The 26,630-nt window shown below is 46.2% G+C and overlaps 1 protein-coding gene across 1 annotated transcript in view; it reads right to left on the reverse strand.

Moving 5' to 3' along the window:
• The window catches only part of LOC115648135 (protein eva-1 homolog C-like), a 315,587-nt gene that overhangs the window by 159,229 nt on the left and 129,728 nt on the right, over positions 1 to 26,630 (reverse strand). The window contains exons 3-4 of the mRNA XM_030555305.1: positions 22,168 to 22,291; positions 8,171 to 8,323 (exon numbers count right to left, since the gene is read on the reverse strand). Of these exons, the coding sequence (XP_030411165.1) occupies positions 8,171 to 8,323; positions 22,168 to 22,291 (277 nt within the window). The remainder of the gene's footprint in view (positions 1 to 8,170; positions 8,324 to 22,167; positions 22,292 to 26,630) is intronic.

Here is a 26,630-nt window from a genome sequence, read left to right on the forward strand (position 1 = left end):
AGGCCGAAATCCTCAAAGACACCTAATGCCCATTGAAACCAATCTGGGCATTAGACCCCAACCCAAGAGAGTGGGATGTATATGCTCAAGTTTAAAAATATAACTACTCCCAGTGAAGTCAGTAGCATTGCTCCCTTGCTTAAAGTTAAGCATGTGATTAAGTGTTTTGGTAGTTCAGGGCCTTAACTTGGTGGTTTGGGCATTGGGCTGCTAAACCCAGAGTTGTGAGTTCAATTCTTGAAGGGGCTATTTAGGGATCTGGGGCAAAAATCCGTCCGGCGATTAGTCCTGCTTTGAGCAGAGAGTTGGACTAGATGACCTTCTGAGGTCCCTTCCAACCTGATATTCTGTAGTATCTGAGCATTTCACAATCATTAATGGATTTTATCTGCACAACACCCAAGTGTAGTTGAGATAATGCCCATTTTTCAGATGGGCTTTAACTGACTTGCCCACGGTCATACAGAAAGGTTGTGTCAGAGCCAGGAACTGGACTCCAGAGCCTTATCCACTAGGCCAGGGGTTTTCAAACTCTGGGTTGCAGCTCCGCAGGCTAGCTGCTGGCAGACTGAAGATGCTTTTTTACCTTCGGCATCCGCAGGTATGGCCGATCACAGGTCTCAGTGGCCCCGGTTTGCCATTCCTGGCCAATGGGAGCTATGAGAAAACAGCGTGGAACAGGCCGCCACTTCCCACAGCTCCCATTGGCTGGGAACAGCAAACCGCAGCCACTGAGAGCTGCAATCAGCCGTACCTGTGGATGCCGCAGGTAAACAAAGCATCTCCAGTTCGCCAGTAGCTAACCTGCGGAGCTGCAATCCAGAGTTTGAAAACCCCTGCACTAAGCCATCTTTCCTCTCCATAACATCCCTTGTTTTCACATGCTCGTAAATGTCTTTAAAATTCTCTTTTGTGGCTACAAGTTTCCACATTTAGCCTCAACCTAAAAGTGCAATTTGTTTTTAAAAGGTTTAAGTAAAATCTGCTAAACTGAGTGAAAAATGCCATTTTTCATCTTAAAAACAAATGCAGTGTTCTCTGCTTACCCACAACTCACAGCGGCTGAGTGAAAATCACTTCAGATTTGGCCAGTGTCTATTCCCCATGGAGAGTCTTCCCTGCTAACAGCCCAATCCTTCTGGCCTTATGCAAATCCCTAGTGCCATGAATTCAAAACTGATAAATTATCACAGAATCAGAGGGAGACCAGGTGGATGAGGTAATATCTTTTATTGGACCAACATTTGTTGGTCAAAGAGAGAAGCTTTCAAGCTACTCAGAGCTCTTCTTCAGGCCTGACAGCTTGTCTCTTTCACCCACGGATGTTAGCCCAATAAAAGGTATTACCTCACCCGCCTTCTCTTTCTCTAACGTGGCTACAAAAACACTGGAAGCAATCAGAGAATCATAGAAACGTAGGGATGAAAGGGACCTTAAGAGTTATCAATTCAGTCCTCTGAACTGAGGCAGGACCGGACAGGTGTTTGTCCAATCTGTTCTTAAAAACCTCCCATAACAGAAATTCCATAACCTCCCTTGAAAGCCAATTCCAGAGCTTAATTATCCTTATAGTTGGCAAGTTTTTCCTAATATCTAACCTAAATCTTTCTTGCTGCATATTAAGCCCATTATTTATTTCCTACCTTCAGTGGACATGGAGAACAACTGACCACCTCCTCTTTATAACAGTCCTGAGTCTTCAAATATGTTATCAAGTTCTCCTCTCAGTCTTTTCTCAAGACTAAACATGCCCAGTGTTTCTAAATCTTTTGTCATTTTTGTTGCTGTCCTCTGGACTCTCTCCAATTTTTCCATATCTTTTCTAGAGTTTGGTGCCCACAACTGGACACAATACTCTAGCTGAGGTCTCACCAGTGTTGAGTAGTGGAGGACAGTTACCTAATACACCCCAGAATGACATTAGTTTTTTTCACATATGCAGATGTAGCCAGACTGTAGCTAAGGGGGAATGGAGGTCTCCCTGATGTCTGAAGCATATAGTTTATTTGTAAAGCTAGTTCACTCCTGACATTTGGAATCAAAGGCTGTCACACAATAGCTATGTACAGCATGATTGTGAAAAACTGCAGAGCCTTGTGGAAGCCTTGATTTACAAATCATGACATTTTAATCTACTTCTGGAGGAACATAGCTGCCTGCAATGCTAGGCAGATTCAAGGTGGGAGTACATTCTCTGAAGCAGGCTTGGGGAGCTATGCACATAGCTCCTGTGATTGTTGATGGGAATTGGGAGCGTAACCCCCTTCCATAGTGCTGAAAACATATCAGTGCACTCCGTGTATTGTTCCCAGCAGAGACTTTAGGAATATTTGGCTTTGGCAGCGAAGCACAGAGTCCATGTGCTTTTCACTGATTTGGGCTGGGAATGTGTTTTACATTGGTTGACCCTGTGCTCTGCGCATTTGGAGCCAGCGTAGGAGTTGTAACCACTTCTACAATTCACCTCCACTTCCACCATCATCTGAGCGATCTCCCCTAGGGGCTTCAGAGAGAAAATAGATGGAAAGAAGTCAGGACAGGCTGCCCAGTCACGACACGGAGAGACTAAGTGTAGCACCAGCAGTATCACTAGTCACTGCTAACCAGGTCAGCCAGCAACCACAGAATACACTAGGCCGGTTTAGATGCACACTTGTGACGTGTGAAGGGTAGAGGGGATTGAAGGAGGACCTGCCTACCCTTACCTACCCACCCACCCCTCCCCAGCCACACGCACACTCAGGGTACATCTACATTTGAACTGGGAGGTGTGATTCCCAGCTCACATAGATGTATCTGCACTAGCTCAAGTAGAGCTAGCCTGCAAAGAAGAGCAGTGTAGCTGGGCTCAGGCTAGCTGCCTGAGTACATACCCAGGGGATCCAGGGGGTACATGCTTGGGTTGCTAGCCCGAGCCACCGCCTGTGCTGTCCTGACTACCCTGATACGTTTTAGCGCGAAAACTCTGCTTGAGCTAGCCTGAGTACTTCTGTGCAAGCTGGGAATCACACCTCTGAGCTCAAATGCAGACATAGCCTCTATTTCCTGGAGTGTAGGGGAAGATCAAAAAATGAGAGGTGTACATGAATCCATAGTCTTCTCCCTTTACACAAAGCCCAAAACATTCCATAATGTCAGGAGGGGACGTTCTCACCTCCTTCCTCGCAGCAACCATGAGATCATGGTATTTCCAGCTTGTACAGCACGTTGCATCTCATTCCTTTCATTGTCCAGCACCTCTAAGAAGCCACCTACGCTGCCTCTTCTGTCACAGAAACATTTCCTCTCCCCTCTAGCAGTTAAATGTTCCCCAGGAGAAACCCCGCTTCCCTGAAGTCTGATGTAAGCTGAGACTTCATATTTGGCAGTCCCAACTTTTAACGAGATAAAACATATTTTTGCACACATGTTACACGATTTGCTCAAAGTCACCCAGCAGACTAGTGGAGAAGCCATGGAAAGAACCCAGATCTTCTGTGTTGCAGACCAGTGCTCTTTCCACTAGGTCAGACTGCAACTATCTAACTATGTAGGCATTTCTACCATGTCCATCACATTGTCCTAAAGTACAACATCTTTTGTAATTAAATTTAATTGACAAGCCAGAACTGCAGGGTGGATCTTCCTCTCTAAATTAGCTGATCGTGCCCCATATGCTAAAATCAGACAGTATTCTTAGGGGATCAGTACAATATGCACTTCACCTAAAAGAGCCAAAGGCTGGTTTGGAAAACACCACATCTATGACTTTGGACATTATGACAGCCAATGGATTCCAATAGCTTTGCCATCATCTTCCACAGTTTATCATCACACAGTTACAGCTGTGCTCTACCTTCTCTGGCTCCTTACATCCTTGCCTGTAATGGGACAAATTCTGCTCTCAACTACAGAAATGCAACCAATCCCATTAACTCCAGTGAGGTTGCATCAATGCCACTGAGAGTCGAATGTGGCCCTTTGTCACTCCCATTCAGTGGCCAAGTAAAGATAAAATGCAATGACATTCGCACAGCAGATCTTGACTCCAATATTGTGCTGCCAGGATGTATCCCTTTTTGCATGCGTTCCTAGAACAGATAAGCTGAGATTTGCAATAAGGCTCGCAGCACGACTGTGCTCTTTACTGCTCAGCTGTGCTGCAGGTGCCTGGGTTCATGTAGCATTGGCATCACTAAGGAGCTTGCAATGCTCCACAAATATCACAGATGCAATCATACCAGTCACCACTTCTTGCTGATACCCATTGTGCATGCTTCAGACTTCTAAGTGGCCACTTCTCACGCCTGCACAGAAACAGCATTTAGAGCCTCATAAGTGCTTTACTGGCAGCCCTGGAGACTAAAGGTCTGCATTAGTAAAGAGGAGGTACAGCACAGGCAACCACAGAGGTGCAGGTTTCCCGCACTGCCCCAGCCAATGTCTCTCCACCCTGGCCTCGAGGGGCCACCTGTAGCTGGGATAGAGGCTAATTCTATAAACCAGTCTACCCATTGCCTCTCTGCTGAGAGTGCTGGCTATGAATGGTAGTTGCGGTGCGAGCGTTTGTGATGTGGACACTTGTCCTCTAGGAACTAGGCCATAGGGTTGCCAACTTTCTAACTGTACAAAACCTAACACCTTTGCTCTGCCTCTGCCCCACCCCTTCTCTGAGGCCCCACCCCCACTCACTCCAGTCCCCCTCCCTCTGTTGCTCACTCTCCCTTACTTTCACTGGGCTGGGGCAGAGGGTTGGGCTACAGGAGGGGGTGGGGGGGAGGGCTCCGGCTGGGAGTGTGGGCTGTCAGGTGCAGGAGAGGACTCTGGACTGGAGCCAAGGTGCTTGGAGCACAGGAGCGGGCTCAGGCAGGGCGTTGAGGTGCAGGAGGGAGGACAGGCTCCAGCTGGGGGAGTGGGCTCTGGGGTGGGGCCAGGGATGAGGGGTTTGGGCTGCAGGAGGGGGTCCAGGCTAGGGCCAAAGGGTTTGGAGTGTGGGAAGGGGTTCTGACCTGGGGCAAGGGGTTGGGATGAGGGTGGGGGTTCAGGGTGCAGGCTCCAGGAAGGAGATTGGGTGAAGGAGGGGGTTCCGACCTGGGGAAGGGGCTTTGAGGTGGGGCTGCAGGGTCTGGGAAGGAATTAAGGTGTGGGAGGGGGTTCTGACCTGAACCAGGGGGTTGGGGTGTGGGCTCCAGCAGGCAGTGCTTACCTCAGGCTGTTCCCGGTTGGCAGTGCAGAGGGGCTAAGGAAGGCCCCCTGCCTGCCCTGGCTCCATGCTACTCCAAAAAGCAGCCAGCATGTCCAGCCCCTAGGCAGAGGCGCAGCCAGGGGGTCTGCATGGTGTGCACTGCATATACCCACAGGCGCCAGCCCCGCAGCTCCCATCGGCCAGGAACCATGGCCAATGGGAGCTACAGAGCCAGTGCTCAGGGCAGAGGCAGCACACAGAGCCTACCTGGCCCCTATGCATAGGGGCCGCAGGGACATACCAGCTACTTCCTGGAGCTGCATGGAGCCAGGGCAGGCAGGGAGCCTGCCTTAGCCCCACCGCACCACCAACCAGACTTTTAACAGCCCAGTCAGCAGTGCTGATAGGAACCATCAGGGTGCCTTTTCAACCACGCATTCTAGTCGAAAACCGGATGCCTGGCTACCCTACTAGACCAAGAGCATCAAACTCATTTCACATTGGCTAGAGAACAGATGGTTTTTGTGTGTTTTTTAAATTTATGGATGTTTAGCATATGAACGTATGCAACTGTAGATTGCCTGGCAGAAAAGAAGCTACTTAAAGGCACCATAAATCGACCATAACATGATGCAATTTAACATCCTCGATTTCTTTGAGGATTTCCCCCCCATTTTAACTTTCTTCTTTATTAAAAAAAAAACAACTTTAAATATAAACTCTAGCTAGTCTCAGCCACAGGCAGTTTGTGACATCTGTTGCTAATACACTCATCTGCAGTTTATACATGGTTCAGGGCATGATGAAGGGAAGAGAATATTGAATGAGACACTCAATAAGTAGACTCAAATATTTAGTCTGCTAAACTTGACAAAAATCTGCACCATAGCAGCGTGATAGGTTGGCTAATAAAGCCTCACAGAACCTAAAGGGTTCAGATGGGTTCTTGTCTCAGATATACATAAATGATACACAGATATACACATATACATAGATAACATATATATAACATACACACAGTTGCATTTGCGACTGGTCTACACTGGGGTTCAAACTGAACTAGGAACCACATCTCAACTCTCTTTAAGCATAACTCCAACCAACTGCTTTCTAACATGATTCAGCTTGCCAAGTTATGGATGTTAGGAACCTCCTTGAGCTAGAATACAGCTCACATTGTGTTAAAAAGCCAGTAAAGAACAAGCATGGGACAATCCTAAAAAAAAAAGCTATTCACAGTGCAAACCAAAATTCTGTACGACTCATAGAATTATAGGACTGAGAGGTCCCCTGCAGGACAAAGCATTATCTAGACCATCATGTCCTGGTCTAAGCCAAGCACCCTGCATTGAGGACTCCCAAGCTCTCTTCACTGGCTCCCTTTTATATGCAGGATAGAGAGCATGACAAACATACCAAAGGGCTCCAGGAAGCTGACCTCCATTATGGAGAATATGGGTCCCTCCCTGGTGAGCTCGACATCCACAATTTGTTTCTTCTGGCAGTGTCTTGATACCATGCCAGCATAACATGGTCCCAAAAGGACTCCGCGATACCTCCCATTACATCCCTCCCCAGGAAAAGTCCCTGATAGCTTCCCACCTTGTGTCGTTAGAGCACATTAATGATGGTGCCCAAATCTCCCCTCCTCTATGACCTCCAACACACCAGTCACCTACTAACAAGATTCCCCCTCCCTCTTCTCCATCTCAACTACCTTCCTAGTCCTGGCTGGTCAAAAAATGTTCTGTCACAAACTGTTTTTGACAGAAATTTAGGTTTTCAACTAAACATGGGGGTGTTTTTGCAAAAAGGTATCAACTTTTCACACAAAAAAAATTGATTTTTCATTGATAACCTACATGCCCAAAAGACAAAAAAAATGTGAGTCTAAAACTAAAATGGTTTTTCATTCTCAAATGCCACTGCGCTGCCTCTAAGGAGTTGTAGTTCAGGTGCCTCATTCTCCCACTTTCCTCTGTTGGCCAGGCTCCTCAGCCATACTACATAGCCCATGATGCACTGCAGCCATGTGATTGCCATGATGCATGGCCTCCTCTCACCAAGAGAGGAGACTGTGGTTCATCATGGGAGAGAGTCTGACCAGGGAGCCATGCCCACAGAAGAAAGTGGGAGCATGAGGTATGCAAACTATAGCTCTCATGAGTAGGGTCTTGTGTAAATCACAATTTCACAGAGAGCACAGAAATCAAGAAAATGGCCCCAAACCGTGATCTTTTAATTATTTTTAAAGGAAAATGCCTACAAAAAATTACTTTACCTAGTCAGTTTTAAGACAGCATGAATTTTATAAACATTAGTCAAAATTGACTAAACATTACTTGTAAAATTCATCCCATCCTTGAAATTGACTAAATTTACTTGTAAAAGTCATTCCATGTCAACACTATAAAATTCAATACTTTGCTATTTACAGTTACAAATTTTCTTTTAAAAAAATCATGATCTACACAGGGGTCTACTCATGAGGCTGCACAGCAGCATTTCTGAACCAAAATATTTTGATTTTTTCTTTAGGTGGGGGGAGTGAAAAAAATACCAAAATTTTTCATTAGGTTAAAAAAAAAATCCCTCATTTTCTGACCAGCTCTATTTCCTACCCCTGAGATTCTCCTGCAAGCTCAACATATTCCAGGATATACTTGACCTCCATTGTAGAGCAAAAGGAAATCAGTGGGTCTAGTCACATGAGCATGAATGAAGTTGGCACGATCAGGCCCTAGTTATGGGGCCACATTTATTTTTAAAGAAACCTGGCATATTTGCATAGAAACCCATGCTCAACTGTGGCCTATTTCTGCAAGGGCAGTTAGTGTCTTTGCCCATGCAAATCAAAGGGCACCAAACAGGATGACTGAAAGAGGAGAGTGACATGAACCTGGTGGAGAAGTGATTAGTGGGAGGCAGCATTCTAGCCAGGGGTGGAGATGAGGTGGGTTTACAAACCTGGAGCTAACCCTGTGCACAGCCCATTGTTCTTCTTACCTATCGTAGGCATCTCTAAATTCTGGTAGGGGCATTCCAGGCTGCCTCCTTGTGTTCTTCCAAAAATAGCGGAGTAAATGGCTATGACCATGTTTTTCTTACAGCTCAGTCTCAGCTTGTCGTCTTCACAGGCTACTTTACTCTTGTACTCGTCTGGAAAGAAACAGAACGTCTCGTTATTCGGCTGATCCACAGCTATGTGCAGACAGCGAACAGGAAAAAAAAGTAAGGCAACCATGAAGAGATTCCTTCCCCCTCAAGCATACGTTGGTAGATACAGTGGGGTCTGCTGGTTGGTGCCCAGAGATTGGCATGGACTTAGAGAGCAGAAGGATCCCCACCCAATGACTATATTTGCTATGATAATGAAGACGATAATTTGCATTTAGTATAGCCCCTTCCACCAGGAATCATCAAAGCTTTTACAAACATTAATTAATATAGCCTCGTCACACCTGTGAGAGGTGACCAGTATTCCCGTTTGCCAGATAAGGAAATTGACTCACAGAGGTTAAATGGCTTGTCAGTGACCAGGCAGAAAGCCTGTGGCAGGGACAAGGAAAGAAGTCATTTCTCCTGTTCCTTAACCACAGGGCCATCTGTCAACCCCTACACGTATGTCCCACCCATTAACACAGCTGGAATGTGAACTGAACACACTGTGGTCAGCAGGCAACAGCAGCTCCACTGGAGCTGGACAGAAGCCTTCCCCTAGTATGTCACTAGAATCTGTGCTAAGCTTGTTTTATGCTGGGAGTTGCTCTTGCCTGACAGACAAACAGATACACAAAGTTGCTCTCAAATCTGATTTCAAAAACAGACAGCCGGACATCACAGGACGTCGTCCTGCTCTTGCAAAGCTGATGCTGGCAGAACAAACTCTGACTTTGCACACATCAAAAAGAGACCAGGGAAGTTCAGTCACAGGAGACATGTGTCCTGAACTTCTCTTTATTATATTATTATCTGTATGACTGGAGCACACAGAGGCCACAACTTAGACCAGGCCCCCATCCTGTTAGGCACTCTACAAACGCTTAGTAAGCAACAGTCCCTGTCCTGAGGAGCCTATAGTCTAAATAGACATGGGCTTGGGGGGTACAGAGGCATGGAGAGGTGCTATGCCAAAGGTCACACCACCAGGAAGTGTCCACAATGGCTTCATATAAATATAGGAATGGACTAGACTAGCACAGGCTGCATGGGTGGATGGGGATGAATGTGCCTTATGTTTTCTCTCTCTCATGCACCTGCTCAGGGACCAGTCACAGTCTAAATGCAAACGTTCGTACTGGTGGGTTTCATGTTTCCCCCGGAAAAATTATGGCGGAGGAAAGGTGACAGTGATATTCAGCAAATGTTTTACTTGACTCTAATCCCCAGTGCAGCCATTTGTAGGGCAACTGAGATTTGCAATGATTAAGATATTTGCTAAGGATAATATACCCTTTATTGCTGGTGTGTTTTCAGAGACACGATCAAATATAACTAGAGAGAGAGACTGGGATGGGGGAGGAAACAGCTGCAGGCTTTTCTAGACACAGTTCAAAGATCTTTATACAAGGTGATTGTAACATAGATTGAACAATTACGGAAAAGTAGCAATAAACATTTCTAACGGAAAAATTGGCCCTTGCAAATTGTAGAGTAACCAACAAGATTTCCTGTAGTTAGACAATGTGTACATAGATGTTAATTCATTGGATTGTAGCAAATTACTCAGAAGGGATCAATGGAACGTGGACATTTCCACATATGGCCAATAACAATTTTATGAGTGATTGTGATTGGGAAGATCAAAAGTTAACATTAATGGTCTCAGCCTCAGAAAGATCTCAGTGCTTAAAGCTCTCATATAGATTTAGCACTTACAGTGTGTGATGGGTGGGTCTTAGTTCCAGAGGTGTATTTAGCCTGCAACTATTTTTAAAAATGACTTACTTGAAAAACTTATGTAACATTATTGTTTAAAAAAAAAAAAGACCCTATGGGAGAGTGTGGGAGCAATCCTTGGGGTGTACATTTGCTGAGCCTATTTTACAATTCAAAGAGCTGAGAAAACATGGCATCAGAAATCCATATTCATCCCAAAGTTATAAAGCATTCAGATCACAGACACAGAGAAGTTAGAAATGGAAAAGATTTAGTAGGTGACCTTTCCCATCTCCTTGCCACTGCAGGATTATTTCTTACAGAAGATTCTCAAGAACACTGTCTTGTCCAGTTTCAAATGACTGAATTAATAAGACTACTTGCAAGATGCTACTCCAGATTTTAATTGCTTTCACTCTTTGGTATCTTCTCTTCAGCCTAAATTTTCCTTTGCTCAATTTCATTCCACCTCATCCCACTCTACAGAATAAACTCTCCCTACTTTGTAGCTTATACCTTTCTACTACTTCCTGTTACTTCGACATCATCACCCTTGCCAGCCTCACAGTGTCGTTTAAACAAGCTGCACATTTATTTAGTTCTCTTTGCATCTTTCTATGTGCCTCTCTTTGTGTTTAAATAGGAAGTCCTCACCAATTTGAAGTCTTGGTGTTCCTCCAATCAAGTTTCATGGTCTCTCCGCTTGGGTACTGTCCTGAGTTCTCTGCTGGGTGGCCCGCATCTGCAACCCTTCTTTTAAATCTTTGACCTGTGCTTCCAATCATGTTTTAGCATTTTTTGTTCCAATTAATTACTTGTTCTCTGGGTCTTGTGTTCCCTCCTGCACCTGATGGGGAGGTCCATTAGTGTGGTGGGCTTCACCCACTGCCTCCTAGAATTCAAATCAAATTCAAATAAGGGGAGAGATAGCTCAGTGATTTGAGCATTGGCCTGCTAAACCCAGGGTCCGTGAACTTAGGGATCTGGAGCAAAAATCAGTATTTGGTCCTGCTACTGAAGGCAGGGGGCTGGACTTGATGACCTTTCAGGGTCCCTTCCAGTTCTACAAGATAGGTGTAAATCATCCTGACACGGGCTGATCTGAGTTTGCCTGGGCTGCATCCTTGAACTCCTTGATGGAGCTGTGGACATTGTCCATAGTATTCTGCTCAGTGCTTTGGGTTCCCTCATTTTGTACCTAGGATCTTCACCCCATTTCAGTCTATTCATTTGTTTTCCTCCATACTTGGCTAAGTCTTCAGTCCTGTGGCTCCTCCCTGAGGGGAGGGGTGGGCCTTCAGTTGCTTGGTGGGCTCTGTCCATCAATTCAGGATTTAACAGGCCAGCATGCATCCAGTAATAGTTCCTCTGAGAGGCATCAGCTGACTCCCTGGACTCCTTGAGGAAGTGGACATTGTCCAGGGTTCTCTGCTGCATGTCCCCCACTGGATCCCTTGTTTTGAGCCTGTGACCTGCACTTACTTCCCTGTTTTTCATTCCATAATCAGTTAAATGTAGAGGTCTAGGTCTAAAAGGTGGGCTTTTTGTTGTTCTGGTGGGCTCCACACACCACCCTAGATTGTTAATAAGCCAGCACATTTCACAAACACTGAAATACACAATGAAAAATTCAGAAATCTTTTTATTCAATTTTTCTTTTTCTTTTCTTTTCTTTTTTTTAACTGCACTGAGTGGAGATTTAAAGACTAGCGTGTGCTAACATGATGCCTTGCTGTAAGTAGTTATCTCTTCAGAAAGTCATCTGACTGTATGTCTACCCTGCCCGTGGCTGACCCATGCCACCTGACTCAAGCTTGCAGGGCTTGAGCTAAGGGGCTGTTTAATTGTGATGTAGACGTTCGGGCTCAGAATGCAGCCTGAGCTCTGCGACCCTCCCACCTCTCTAGGTCCTACAGCCCAGGCTCCAGCCTGAGCCCAAACATCTACATCGCAACTAAACGGCCCCTTAACACAAATTCCACAAGCCTAAGTCAGCTGGCACGGGCCAGCCGCAAGTTTTTAACTGCAGTGTAGCTATTCCCTAAAAGTCTTAACATTACATCTAATAGGACAATATATTTACTGATGAGCAAAAATGTTGCCAGTTTCAAAAGGTATCCTGCAAACTCAACCCCCAATAATTTCTGGAGGTTTGAAACTCTTCTGACAAATGGAAAGATTGTTCTTTATAGATGACCCTGTCGGATTCCTTTTAAATTATCCCTGTGATGCACCCAGCCAATTTGCAGCATTTAAAAGGAGACTTTCCCACTTGTCATTTCATTAGACTAAAGCAGTTGTCTTTTTTTATTCTGCTTTGAAAAGGCTGGCAGTGTTGCAAATTAACTGTTACCTTTCATTTTCAAAGCCAGGCTCAGATGTGCTGGGCTGGACTTTACTGTGAAACAAACAAAACTATAGGATGATTTAAAGGGTGAAAAAGAGCAGGGTATTGAAATGTAGACACTCTACTGTGAGATGAGGTCTCCATTTAACACTTGGAGCTGGGGACAACTAAATTCCAACTCCAGTTCTTCAACTGACTCATTGGCCCTATTTTTTTTCTCTCATACACTGATGTACATCAGGAGTAACCAGTACATAAACTGATATAAAACTAGTTTGTGTAAATTGAACTCTGTCCTTTAGTTTCCCCATCTGAAAAATATGTAAAAACATGATAACCATACTTACCCTGCTCACACAGATGTTAGGAAAAGGAATTATTAGTAGTTAATCAACCTAATCCAGTTCCGATTTATTCTGTAGTCACTGGGGTTGCCTAGGGCATAAGTCAGAGGAAAATTGGGCCCAGTACTTTTAATTTTATAAACCCTGCGTGTATGTGTGGCAGGACACTGCAGGGGAAGCCCTAATCAGAAGAAATGGGTTGGGACTGGGCCACTAGCTAGGATTGGCCTGGAAACTGGCCATGCCTGCCAGCATCGTTAACAGGGGCTAAAAGCTTGGGAGGAAGTGAGCCTGAGAGGAGGTTGGAGACCAGAAGGGGAGAACAAGCTCAGAAGGAGCCAGCTACCCTATTGCCACTGAGGCCTGTGCGAGGCCAAACCCGTAAATAAGCTGTAAATAATTGGAGCTTGGTGGTGGGAACCGGACACAGGAATAAAGAACACGGGGGTTGCACCAGCTTGTGGTGGTCCTGACTCACTGGGGAGCAGGACCAGGAGGCTGAACCCAGCGAGCAGGGCCGATGCAACCATTTAGGCGACCTAGGCGGTCGCCTAGGGTGCTAGGATTTGGGGGGCGGCATTTTCTTCGGCAGCAACCGCGGCGGCTGGATCTTCAGCCACCCCAGTAGCCGCAGGCATTTAGGTGGAGGGAGCTGGGACGGGGAGCATGGGGAGGGCTGCCTGCAGCAAGTAAGGGGGGGCGGCATGCAGGGGAACTCCCAGTCCCAGCTTACCCCTCCCCCACCTCCTCCCCAAGCACACCGTTGCTGCTTCACTTCTCCCACCTCCCAGGCTTGCGGTGCCTAAGCTGACTGGCGCCACAAGCCGAGGAGGCGGGAGAAGTGAAGCAGCAACGGCGTGCTTGGGGACGAGGCAGGGCAAGAGTGAGCTGCTTCACTTCTCCCACCTCCCAGGCTTGTGGTGCCAATGAGCTTAGGCACCGCAAGCCTGGGAGGCGAGAGAAGTGAAGCAGCAACGGCGTGCTCGGGGAGGAGGCAGAGCAGGGGTGACCTGGGGTGGGGGGGTGCCTCAGGGCAGAAGGTAGGGGGTGGGGAGCTGCCGCGGGGGGGGCGCCTCAGGGTGGAGGGGAGGATCTGCCGTGGGGGGGGCACCTCAGGGAGGAGACGGGGACCTGCCACGGGGGGGGAGGTGCCTCAGGGCAGGGGCTCGAGGCTGGGGGAGGGCGCAAGGTGGAAGTTTCGGCTAGGGCGCGAAACATCCCTGCACCAGCCCTGCCAGTGGGGCAAGGGGAGCACCCTGTTACAGTGTGATAATTATTACCTCATAAAAGTCTACTTTTTAATCCTCTCTTTAACATTTTAGAAAATCTATTTTAAACAGGACCCCCTGAACAATTTTACACATCATTTCCTTTAATAGATTCTTGTGACAAAATCTAGAGCTGGAACAAACACTGTTGCCAACGCTCGCAGTTTCAGCGTGAGTCTCACAATATTTGGTGTTTCATAAAGCCCTAGCTCCTAGACACATGGGATTTAGATGACAATCTCAGCTTTCATCTACAATATGAAAGCAAGTTTCTAACCCTCATGTTTGCAGAGAAAAAGCTTGAAAACTCAAACCACTTGCACTCTTAAAACATTCAAAAACCAGAAGGCAAATTAAAACACACACACACAAAATAAAAAACCCTTTTAAAAACCCTCATTATTTTTAAACAAATCTCATGATTTTTGGGACATGACTCATGATTTTTAACCACTGGAGCTGTCCAGTGCCAAACCTGTATCCCAACACTTTTCCAGTTCACTCTTCATTCATTCCAAAAGACATCCATTCAGATTGATTGCTCTATCGCTATCATCCTCAAATAGTTCTCTCACTCCCATGTGAAGTGCCCTATTATTCACTTCTCTGCCCTGCATACTTCCAGATGAGGCCATGTGCCTACTCCAGACCATGGCTCAATAGTGCAGGGAGTAAAGGCTTGCAGAGGTGAGATCTAGATAACAAGGAAGTATTTAATGGCATGCATGCCTTCTCTTTTGGTCACTCTTAAATGTATGTTTTCAGGGTATCTTGAAATACCATTTACAGCTGCTACTTGGTGTCCCTAACACAGTTTGATACTGCTTTATGAGTGAGGCGGGGGGAGTTGTTCTTACTTTTCATTCTAAAATACTTTGACACTGGTTCCTCCACATGTTTGTTCTGGTTAATCACCGTGAAAAAATTCCTATTCCTCTTGGAGTCAGCGGTGTTCCTATGTCACTTTGACTAACTGTATAAACAAAATTTCCCCCTCACCTCCCCACAACAATCGAAGTCGTTTGTCATCATTGAAATGTCTGCCACAACGCAATCTCAATCTTCAGTGCATAAAGTTATGACAGTTATACACAATGCCTAAGGATCTGCTAATTATTTTAGGTCTATTGTACCTGAGGCCAAAGGTTGTGACCTCCCAACTGCTTCGGGAAATACTATTTACCCATCTGCCTCTGTAAAGAGCAGCTTGGAGAGAAAGAGTTGTCTTCATGTACTGTTATTCATCAAAGTCCTAAAAAAAAAAAAATGGGTGGAAAAACCGATTCTTTACCACCACCTCCCCTCCCAATGGAACCCATAGAACACAAACACCAGGGGACGACTGGCTGAGTCTAAAGAAGTCACAGCTTTATGATTTACACAACTCAAGTCAGAATCAAGCAGGGGAACTGCAAAAGAATGCAGAATTTGCCTTTAAAGCTGTTTACATCTGGGTACCAGGGTCCTGATCCAACTCCCCCTCAAGACAATGGGAGTCCTTGTATTCACATAAATGGGAACTGGCCTGAGCCCCCATTTGGATGCTGGATTCTCCTTCGTAGCAGAGTTAGTCAGGAGAAACTCCTTTGAAAGCAATAGGATTCCATTGGCAAAGGCAAGAGGAAAATCAGCCCTTTATTTTTCATTCTCACTCTGGTCAGATGGGGTTTCTGTGACTCTCTCCCTTACACAGTGCATGCACTGACTGACAATAATTTCTGCATTCATTGACAGTGAAATCATGCATTTCTCTTAATCCTGCTCCTTACAGTCGAGTGATTAGTGTGTTTCAGGGATGGGGCTATTTGACAGCATCTGAAAACGTCTGTACATCAGTGGCTTAATCAGAATTAACTGCAAGTATTAAAGTTTCATTTATAAGGCTCAGTCTGATCCCAGGCTCACTGATCTGCTCTCTCACATTTATAACGTTCTTTTATTTACGCCTTTTCATCACTGCGGCACTTGTGGCCTGAGGTTTATTACCCGTATAAATTTCCACTCCCTACCCAGTCGAAACAGTTTTGAAATAATACAGATAAGCAAGAATGAGCTGATGAGTTCAGGGCCTTTTTTACACCCTCAATAGCAAGGCCAGGAGAATGTGCCACTCTAACAGCCCACAGTCTGCCGGGCTGCTTATAAGGCATGAGCCACCAAAGAGCAATGCAGCGAACAATACAATGAACTTCTCCTGCCACCAATAAAACTGTCTCCCGAGGGAGACTAATGCTTTTCTGACAGGGTTGATAGCTACTGAATTACCAATCTATCCCAGCACTAAAATCAATCACTAGTGTTAAAGGTGCCTGGGATTTCTATAGCTCCAAAAGAAACTATTATTTCGAACTTTCTTCCCTCTTCTTGTGCATGGCGTGCAGCAAATCATGTCAACAGTGTGTAAGTCTTAAGGAGGGGTGTAATTTAACTAGGATTTTCAGGCAGAGTCCTGAGCTCAGAGGATCTAACTCGTAAAGGCATGATCCTGAGCACAGTGACAAAGCTCTCAATGGCTTCAAAAAGAACAGGAGTACTTGTGGTACCTTAGAGACTAACAAATTTATTTGAGCATAAGCTTTCATGGGCTACAGCCCACTTCTTCGGATGCATAGCCCACCAAAGTTTATGCTCAAATAAATTTGTTAGTCTCTAAGGTGCCACAAGTACTCCTGTTCTTTTTGTGAATACAGACTAACACAGCTGCTACTATGAAACCTGTCAATGTTTTCAAAGGTTCAGGATCAGGTCCTAAGGGAACTGAATGGGTGACGGTATGTTCCTCCAAAATCTATTGCCATGTTTTACGGGCAGGCCCACCAATGGAGTAGGGGTGGCAAAGGGGGCAATTGCCTAGGGGTCTGGACAATTCCTGCCCTCGCTCGTCACCCTGCGCCTCTCCCGGAAGTGACCAGCACCATCCCTGAAGCCCATAGGGGGGTGTCTCCGTGCGTTGCCCCAGCCTAAGTGCTGACTCCGCAGCTCCCATTGGTCAGGAACTGTGGCCAGTGGGACATGTGGGGATGGTACCTATGGGCAGGGCGTGTAGAGACCCCCGGGCTCCCTGCCTAAGAGCCACTGTGCTGCCAGAGGGATATGCTGGTCGCTTCTGGAATTCAAGAGCCACTTGAGGTAAGTGTCGACCCCCTGAGCCCTTCATGCACCCCAACCCCCTGCTCCAGCCTAGATCCCACACCCAAACTCCCTCCCAGAGCCCGACACTTCACCCCCTCACACCCAAACTCCCTCCCAGACCCCACACCCCCTTCCGCACCCAAACTCCCTCCCAGAGCCCGAAACGTCACCCTTCACACCCAAACTCCCTCTCAGAGTCCACACCCCCTTCCGCACCCAAACTCCCTCCCAGAGCCCGACACTTCACCCCCCCACACCCAAACTCCCTCCCAGACCCTGCACCCCCTTCCGCACCCAAACTCCCTCTCAGAGCCAGACACTTCACCTCTTCACACCCAAACTCCCTCCCAGAGCCCACACCCCCTTCTGCACCCAAACTCCCTCCCAGATCCCGACACCTCACCCCCCCACACCCAAACTCCCTCCCAGAGCCTGCACCCCCTTCTACACCCAAACTCCCTCCCAGAGCCTGACACCTCACCCCCTTCCACACCCAAACTCCCTCCCAGGGCCTGACACCTCACCCCCTCCTGCCCCCAAACTCCCTCCCAGAGCCTGGCACCTCACCCCCCCACACCCAAACTCCCTCCCAGAGCCCACACCCCCTTCCGCACCCAAACTCCCTCCCAGAACCTGACACCTCACCCCCGCACACCCAAACTCCCTCCCAGAGCCCACACCCCTTCCCGCACCCAAACTCCCTCCCAGAGCCTAACACCTCACCTCGTCCCGCACAAAAACTCCCTCCCAGAGCCCGCACCCCCTCCCGCACCCAAACTCCCTCCCAGAGCCTGACACCTCACCCCCTCCTGCACCCAAACTCCCTCCCAGAGCCCGCACCCCCTCCCGCACCCAAACTCCCTCCCAGAGCCTAACACCTCACCCCCTCCCACACCCAAACTCCCTCCCAGAGCCCGCACCCCCTCCCACACCCAAACTCCCTCCCAGAGCCTGACACCTCACCCCCTCCTGCACCCAAACTCCCTCCCAGAGCCCGAACCCCCTCCCGCACCCAAACTCCTTCCCAGAGCCCACACTCCCTTCCGCACCCAAACTCCCTCCCAGAGCCCACACCCCCTTCCGCACCCAAACTCCCTCCCAGAGCCCACACCCCCTTCTGCACCCAAACGCCCTCCCAGAGCCTCACCCCCTTCTGCACCCAAACGCCCTCCCACAGCCTGACACCTCACCCCCTCCTGCACCCAAACTCCCTCCCAGAGCCCGACACTTCATCCCCCCACACCCAAACTCCCTCTCAGAGCCCACACCTGCTTCCGCACCCAAACTCCCTCCCAGAGCCTGACACCTCACCCCCCCACACCCAAACTCCCTCCCAGAGCCCGCACCCCCTCCCGCACCCAAACTCCCTCCAAGAGCCCGTTCCCCCTTCCGCACCCAAACTCCCTCCCAGAGCCCGCACCCCTACCTATTCCCACAACCCAACCCACTGCCCCAGCCTGGTGAAAGTGAGTGAAGGTCAGGGAGAGCGAGTGACAGAGGGAGGGGGGATGGAGTAAGCAGGAGGGTCGGGCCTTGGAGAAGGGGCAGGACAGGCAGGGCCTCAGGGAAAGGGGTGGGCAAGAGTCTTTGGGTTTGCATGATTAGACAGTTGACAACCCTACCGGGCGGGCATGTGGAAGCCCTGGCCATGTCAGAAGAGCGCACCCAGCAGCACAGCCAGCAGCTCACTGGGCACCAGCCAGCACAGGCGCAGCACTGCCCAAATGTCAGGCGGACCACGTCCGTGTGGGTGCAGCTTGTGTGTGCGTGGGGGCCCACTGACTGTTCTGCTCTGGGGCCCGTAATTGCTGTCGGTGGTCCTGTTTACGGGGGATGTAGAGGCGACTGTTTCCCAGGGGAAAGTTGGGATCTCTTGAAATTCATTGAAGGCTGTCCCCTCCTACAGCAGGAATTACCTAGGGATGGTCCTTTGCACTTCTTTAGCACCTTTCATCCAAGAATCACACAGTGATTTGCAAATATTACATGAAATAATAACATGTACATAGTGAGTAAAGGAGGCAAAGACACAATGATCACAGCACCCACCACTGCAACCATCTACTTCTGGGATGGAACATGGCAGCTGTTTAAGAGCTACAGCTAGGTTTGCACTACAGTGTTCCAGTCTGATCACAACCCATATCCAAACTTTCCTACATCGCAGAGGTTTTCAGACCCACATTCTGGTCTTGCTCATCACAGATAAAAGGGTCAGCAGCAAAGTTTGGATCCCAGGAATGTTCAGTAGAAGGGGTTGGGTACAGATCAGTCTCCAACAATCCTTTATACTATGTGATAATTTCATGTAGCATTTTACAACAGATAAAAACACTGAATACAAAACAAGATACCCTGCCCCAAAGAGCCTGCAATCCTAAGGGGCAGAGAGAAAAAGTGGCAAGAGAACATTACAGCTGGCTTACCATGAGGAACAGGTTGTGCTTTAGAAGTGATTTGGATGAGGAAAGGGGAACTGTTTCCAGAAGAGAGGGGCAAAGAAGGCATGAGGTCAGGAGAGGGAGAAGGAGTCAAGCACTACAGCAAGGTAAGAAGATTGGCAGAGCATAGAATCATAGAACTGGAAGGGACCTTGAGAGGTCTTCTAGTCCAGTCCCCTGCACTCATGGCAGGACTGGGGAGTTGGAGGTCATATAGGCAGGAGCCAAGTTGTAAAGTGCGCTGGAAATCTCTCTTCTCTCTTCTCAGAATAGTAATTAAGAAATAACTCACTTTATACAGAACATTTCCTCTGAAGAGCCACAAAATGCCCCACAAATGTAGCTAGGCATTAGTATTCTCATTTTGCTGAGGCACTGGGAGGTTAAATGACTTGCGTTGATCTATGAGACCTTGGGCAGGAATAGAACCCAGGAGTCCTGCTCCTAGCCTCTGACTGCAAGCACTAGATTATGCCATCCCCCCCTCCAGAGAGTCATATTTATGGCACACAGAATGAGTATTTTCTGGTGTACAGCAATACAAGATCCTACACAGCATTATGTCTCCCAGATTTGAGGGGAAAAAACATGTCCTACAATTGTTTTAATAATATTGGTGAATCAGGATTTCGGTTAGAAGGCATGTGTATGAGGCCAATTAAATACTGTGCCAATTCCCTCTAATTATGTTTCTTCAGATTATGGGGTAATTACATGTTATGATTCTAAATGAAATCAGTGTGTTACCTGCACTTTGGTGAGAAACAATCATACTCTGCATAAGGTATTATTTTAACATTCCTGAAAGGTGCCATGCAGACTGAAATCCTCCATGCATTCAGGACCTGACTCAAAGCCCGCTGAAGTCAATAGATTTCCATGGACTTTGGATCAGGCCTTCGTAAAACTACTACTGCCTAGGCTGCAGCAGCACTAGCTTCCCCATACAGCCCACCTCAACACGTCCCAATCCTGACCTGGAGAGACTTGCCTCGAAGCCTCTGTGCTGAGGCTGCCAGTAATGGGTGAGATTTGCAAAGACACCAAAGGGATTTAGGAGCACAAGTCTCTGACTTTTAAAGGACTTGTGCTCTGAACCCTTAAGGAGCTTTTGAAAATCTCCCCAGGGGTGATATGGGCAGATGTGTATTAGGTACTGGAAGGAGAACATACAGCGGCAGGAACTTACAGTCATTAGCAAGCTGCTATAGATTAGAATGAGTGGAGCATTTTTATGACTATTTCTGATCTCCTCAGCACTTCCACACATGAGAAACAACTATATATACACACACACGCCATCTAGCTATAGTCTAGACTCTTGCCACTATACAGAACTTACTGTGCGAAAGAGCTAGGTACATACCTGAGACGTGTGTATTTAGATACATGCCCTCTGTGTCATAGGCTCAGAGTTTAAGGCCAGAAAGGACCATTCTGATCATCTAGTCTCACCTCCTGCATAATACAGGCCAAAGAACGTCATGCCATGAGTTCTATATTGCGCCTTACAATTAGTGGTTGAAGAAGAGCAAAGCTAGACTATTTCTTTTTAGTTTCTTCTCTTCCAAGAGGGGAGGTTCAGTAACTTGCCAATGCCAGCTCTCTGGCACCCCTTCCTGTCTCCCTAGGAAAGCAGCATTGGAATCCAAGACAGGTTCATGCTGCAGGGGCAAGCAGGGCTGGCTCTAAGTTTTTTGCCACCCCAAGCAAAAAAAAACTAACCACTGTTGGGAGCACAACTGCCAAAGCAAAAAAAAAACAGATGTCCGGAAAGCCGCCCCTGAAATTGTGCCACCCCGAGCACGTGCTTGGCTTGCTGGTGCCTAGAGCCGGCCCTGGGGGTGAGACAGATTTTTAATCTCCCCTGTCTTGGCTGGATGGCCAGGTCTCCCCAACCCCACACTCTGGCAGGCATGTTGCTCCACATTCCATCCCTGTATCTTTTTTAATGGTGCTAAAGGGAAAGAAAACAAAGCCAACATGCAGCCACCTGGTTGAAAATTCAAAGCAGGATTGAAACTCACTTGCAAGGAACATGAGAGCAGAACTCCATTGCACCTTGTGCTAACACCGCGGAGGTGATAAGTCTGGCCCAAGGGAAACATGCAGCCAACGACCCCCAGCATCCAGTAACTGCAGGGTAACGGCAAAGGTGCTCAATGGCAGCTATGTTGTGGGGAAGGGGAATTTAAATAAGCTGCTCATTCATTAATAAAGATACAAATAAAAACCATGATTACAAGTTGTGCAGCCCCTCACACCAGGAATTGAACCAGAGACCTACACAGCTAAAAGTAGAACCTACTACAGCCTGAGCTAAAGAACCAAGCAGCCATAACTATGGGCTGTAACAAATTATAGCCTTACTGTAGACTGACAAGGAGAAGGGAAAAGTCTAGCAGCAATGCCTTGAGAGAGCAGGGGAGAGGGCTCTTCTATACCCAAATGGTTTATGTTACATTGAAAATAAAGGCGGAAGGTAGTGAAAATCCCCACAAAAGAGAATGCTAGGAAGCCTCACTGCAAAGGCTTAAGCTAGGGATAGCTTTGATCTTACAAAAGCAACCAGACTCGCTGGAGAGATACTTACTTGGCCTGCACTTGTACCATACGATGAGGTACTTGCCGGTTCCAGGGCACGGGTCTAGACCAAACAGCCGGCTATTGACAAGGAACTGGCAGCTCCGTCTGTCCTGGCACTCATCCAGCATTTTCTACACAGGCAAGAGCACACATACAAAAAAGAAACAGAAAAATAGAAGCACTTTAGTACCTATCAGAGTGCACTGAATGGAGAAAGGCTTCAGAGCAGCAGTGTGATCTTGGCCTCACGGAACAGCATGATGAGCTTGCACTGAAGAGGCCTCCAGTTCTCAGTGCCCTGCAATTCCAGGGACTCTTCCCAGCCTTGTTCAGTACACACACAGTCCAACAACAATGGCCAAATTCAGCCTAATGCCACAACATTAACCCAAAAAACATATTTGCCCTCAATAGATTGCAAGCTCTTTGGGGCAGCAACCGTCTCTCATAAGGTGTGTATATATAATGGGGCCTCAATTAGGAGCTCTAGGCACTACTATAATACAAAGAACAATGAATTCACTACAACCACTTTACATACCCAAGTTCCCACATAACAGCATTCCAGCCACAAGCCAACCAGATAATGAAATGAATGGATCAAGGTGTCTGTTAGGTAAGAAAAAGGAATCCAAATATCTGCCCCCTATCAAAAATCTGAATTTCAGATTATTTTTCATGCCATATCCTTGCAAACGACCCCCCTAAAATCAGTTGTTCACTCAGACTTATTATTGTGGTGCTGCATGTACCTTAGAAAGCTCACAATGTCGGGCCAGATCCCCAGCTAGCTTAACTCGGCATAGCTTCATTTACCTCAGTGGAGTGACACTGATAGATACCAGCTGAAGACCTGGCCGACTGAGTGCAAATAAAGCAGACTGAATGGCAACATTGCACCACAGGGGCAGTGGAGGATTCCAATGGATGGCACGGCTGAAATGCTAGCTAGCAGCCCAAATTAGATCATAACGCAAACATCTGAGATTTAAGTGAAAGAGTGTGAAAGAGAGGGACGCAAGCACAACACTGGAACTTTTAGGAAAGATTGGGTAAATATGCAGCCTTTGGGTAAAATTTTAGCACATAAGAGCTTCTCAATCAATTTTAGAAATAGGACTCCTAAGCCACTTGAGTGCTTTTAAAAATCTCGTCTACACACAAACTTGCACTGTATTAAATTAAGGTTTGTTTTACACCAATTTAGTTAAGCCCTGGACTTTGCTTTAAGAATGGATTTTGTCAATTTAGCTTAATCAGGCAAAAAAATGGAGGGTTTTACACTGATTTAACTAAAAAGATTTAAAAACACACCTTTCGTTAAAATGGTGTAACTTTGTGTGTGGACAAGGTCTGAGAGACAGATAGTTCAGGAAAGAGGATTGGCATTGCCACAGTGAATACCAGATCATTAAATATACATGATCAAATCCCAATCTCACCGAAGCTATTGACAATTTGACCATTGATTTCACTGTGGGGTCAGGATTTGGACAGCATACTTTTAAATGCCTTCTTTTGTTAGTTACAGAAAAGGTTCAGCAATTATTCTAATCACTAGCAGTAGAGATGGTAGGAGTATTACTCAGCTGACTTAGTTTTGAATGGGACTCACTTTTCCCCCCTTCCAGTGGTTTCAATTTAGCTAAACTCACGCAGGGCTTGTGAGTCTGATGGGTTCTCCCATTTCTCATGTTCTTTGAATTACCTTCATACACTTCTCCATTCATAATACCCCTTATAAAGCTCCATCTTAAAATCCACAGGGGAAAGACATTCTGTCTCCTGACAGAAAATGGCTTCATTAAGAAAGATTAATGATTTTTATCCCTATGATCCTTTAAAGCAGAAAGGGGGGGGGCAGTAAGTGGGGCAGTAATTAAGTTTTATGTTCAGCTAGATGACTTAGGTGGTATTTACATACTTCTGTGGAGCCCCTTAAAGCTCTAAAATTACCATAATGTTTGTCTGACACACATGAACCTGTCAGAGCATTTTGACTGAGACCACAGAGTGAGATAATTCATTGGCATCGTTAAGTCCCTGCTTAACAGAGCTATGAATTCCATTCCCAACCTGATTAATTTTCACTTACAAGGAGACTTTGGCAAACTGTGTCTCAGAAACTCTCCCAGCCTCTCTCCATTCCTTTTTCTGATCCCTCCTCTCACATGGACCTGCTTTCTGTCCCTTTCCATAATCCCACCACTGTACCTCCCATGCCGACGCTTTCTTCTCTGCAGCTTCTATCATTCAGACCAACTTTCTCACTATCTCAGTGATTCTCCATCTATTTTTAAATCTCAGCTGAAAATAATATATTTCCTCCCTAGCCAACACCCCTTCATCTCTCCATCTCCCATATTTATAACAGGCACAGCAATGTTAGCTTATACAGCAGGTTCCATTCTAAACCCCAGTATTTTCCGTTGTTCAGACACTTCGGAAGTTTTCACCTTTCTGACTGACAGTTGCCAGGCTTTGTCTCTGCTTGAAGTTTGCTGATTTATTTTAAAGTTTAAACCAACAGATTTCAGCCATTTTTGAGGGCAAAGTGAACAAAGAACGTACTTGTGATCTTTTCAATATAGAGCTCTACGGATGAAAAATCTGGGAGCTGAATGGAAATAGGCTGCATTAAGAAGAGGTGCCTAGGAGAGTTTGGGGATGGCAAGTTATTTAATTAAGGTATGAAAACTCTGTGTTTAGGTCACGCAACATATTCTTTTCACTACATTCAAAATTCATATATAGTCAGTAGCCATGTTCTCTACAATCCAGGTGGGATTTTCAAAAGCACTCAGCGTTGACCTAACTACCCCCATTGAAACCAGTGGGAAACTACCAATGACTTCAGTGGGACTGAGTTAAGTCAACGTGAAGCACTTTTGAAAACCCCACCTTCTATGTGCAACCAGTACCCGTACAGCTTCCCCTAGGCACAGCGCAGAGCATGAGGCAACTAACCACTAAGATAAGCTAACTATGAACATAGGTGGTCTTTACATGCCAACAAATGTTCATTATTCCTTTGCCTCATTATACACTAATCTCCAGTATGTACCACTTACTGCATATTTTTCACATAAATGACTTCCTGGTTCTCTTTGTCTGGCATACAGAGTAGTACACAGCACTAGAGCATGCTACATAGTGGTGTATCAAAGGATATAGGAGAAATTAACCACGCAATTGCAAAATTGTACTGGAATGCTAGGGGGAAAGCTAAGGTTGTGCGTGAAAACTTTTGACTATCTCACTGTGCAACTTCAACATTAAGTAGAGCTGGTCAAAAAGGGAGAAATTATTTCATAAAAATATTCAAAATGTTGAAGTTATTTTTATGTTGTGTGGTTTAAAATGGGCATTTTGGCAAAAAAATGCTGAAAAATGTATTAAAGTCATTATTCACATTTTCTGTCTAACATCTGGGCTTTGCTAAACAAAAAATGTTTATAATTATTTCAATCTTTTAAATAAAATTATCAATAAAAATAATGGTGCATTTTATAAAAAAAAAAGAGAAATGCAAATCATGCCACAAAAACCCATTCTTGATTTTAAAAGTTTTTGCATTAAACATGTAGACCCACTCTGACATTAACTTTTTTTTAACTGGAATTTATCATTGAACTCTATAATATATCTTGGATGCATTCTATAGGATGGATGCGATCTTAACAAAAATTTTGCCTTTCCACATATACCACTGAAAATCTTTCCCCTGCTATCCTCATCTTCATTTGCCCCACACTAGACAAAAAGGTTATAAGTGTGTCAAAAGTGGTGCTGACTTTTCAAATCAGTCAGTGAGTGATCAGCTGACACAACTGACATGTCATGGGACTTTCTTACCAGGGAGACAATTTGTTTATTGTTCACTAATCTACTGAGCGTCAATTTCCTTTGCAAAGTCACAGATGGCAACAAATTATGTTGAGCAAAGAAAGCTTTCCGTTTATTCTCTCATTCTACTTCCTGCTTGATTCGCTCCCAGTCTCTATGAGCTGAGAATAACAAATCACTGCTGAGGAGGCCGAAAGGTGCAACAACAAAATGAGAAAAATACCCTTGAACAGTCTGGACATGTATAGAAATAGGACTTCACATGCAGAATTAACCATGACTCTGACATATTCATCATCTGGTGGGCCCCTCAGCTAGTGCAAAATAAAGTCACATTGTATTATAAAAATCACACTAACGGGGGAGGAGACAGAATCCTTGTCTGGCATAGACGGAGAGGAAAGACTCCTTAATTGTCTTGTGCCATTTTATAATGGGGTTCCAGCAGTAAATCAAGCCTCAGGGCTGACAGTCAGAGCCCACAAGGGAAGTCATGGCAGTTTAATCCATTCCATTCTCTGCTCCATGATTGAGTTGAGAAGCCAGGAGATTTAGGGCAGATAAGAAGAAAAGAAAGCCAGGTGAATTTAAGCAAAACAAACACCAATCTGACCGCTGTGATTT

This window comes from Gopherus evgoodei, chromosome 3, assembly GCF_007399415.2.
Source record: "Gopherus evgoodei ecotype Sinaloan lineage chromosome 3, rGopEvg1_v1.p, whole genome shotgun sequence".
Classification (NCBI taxonomy): Eukaryota; Metazoa; Chordata; order Testudines; family Testudinidae; genus Gopherus; species Gopherus evgoodei.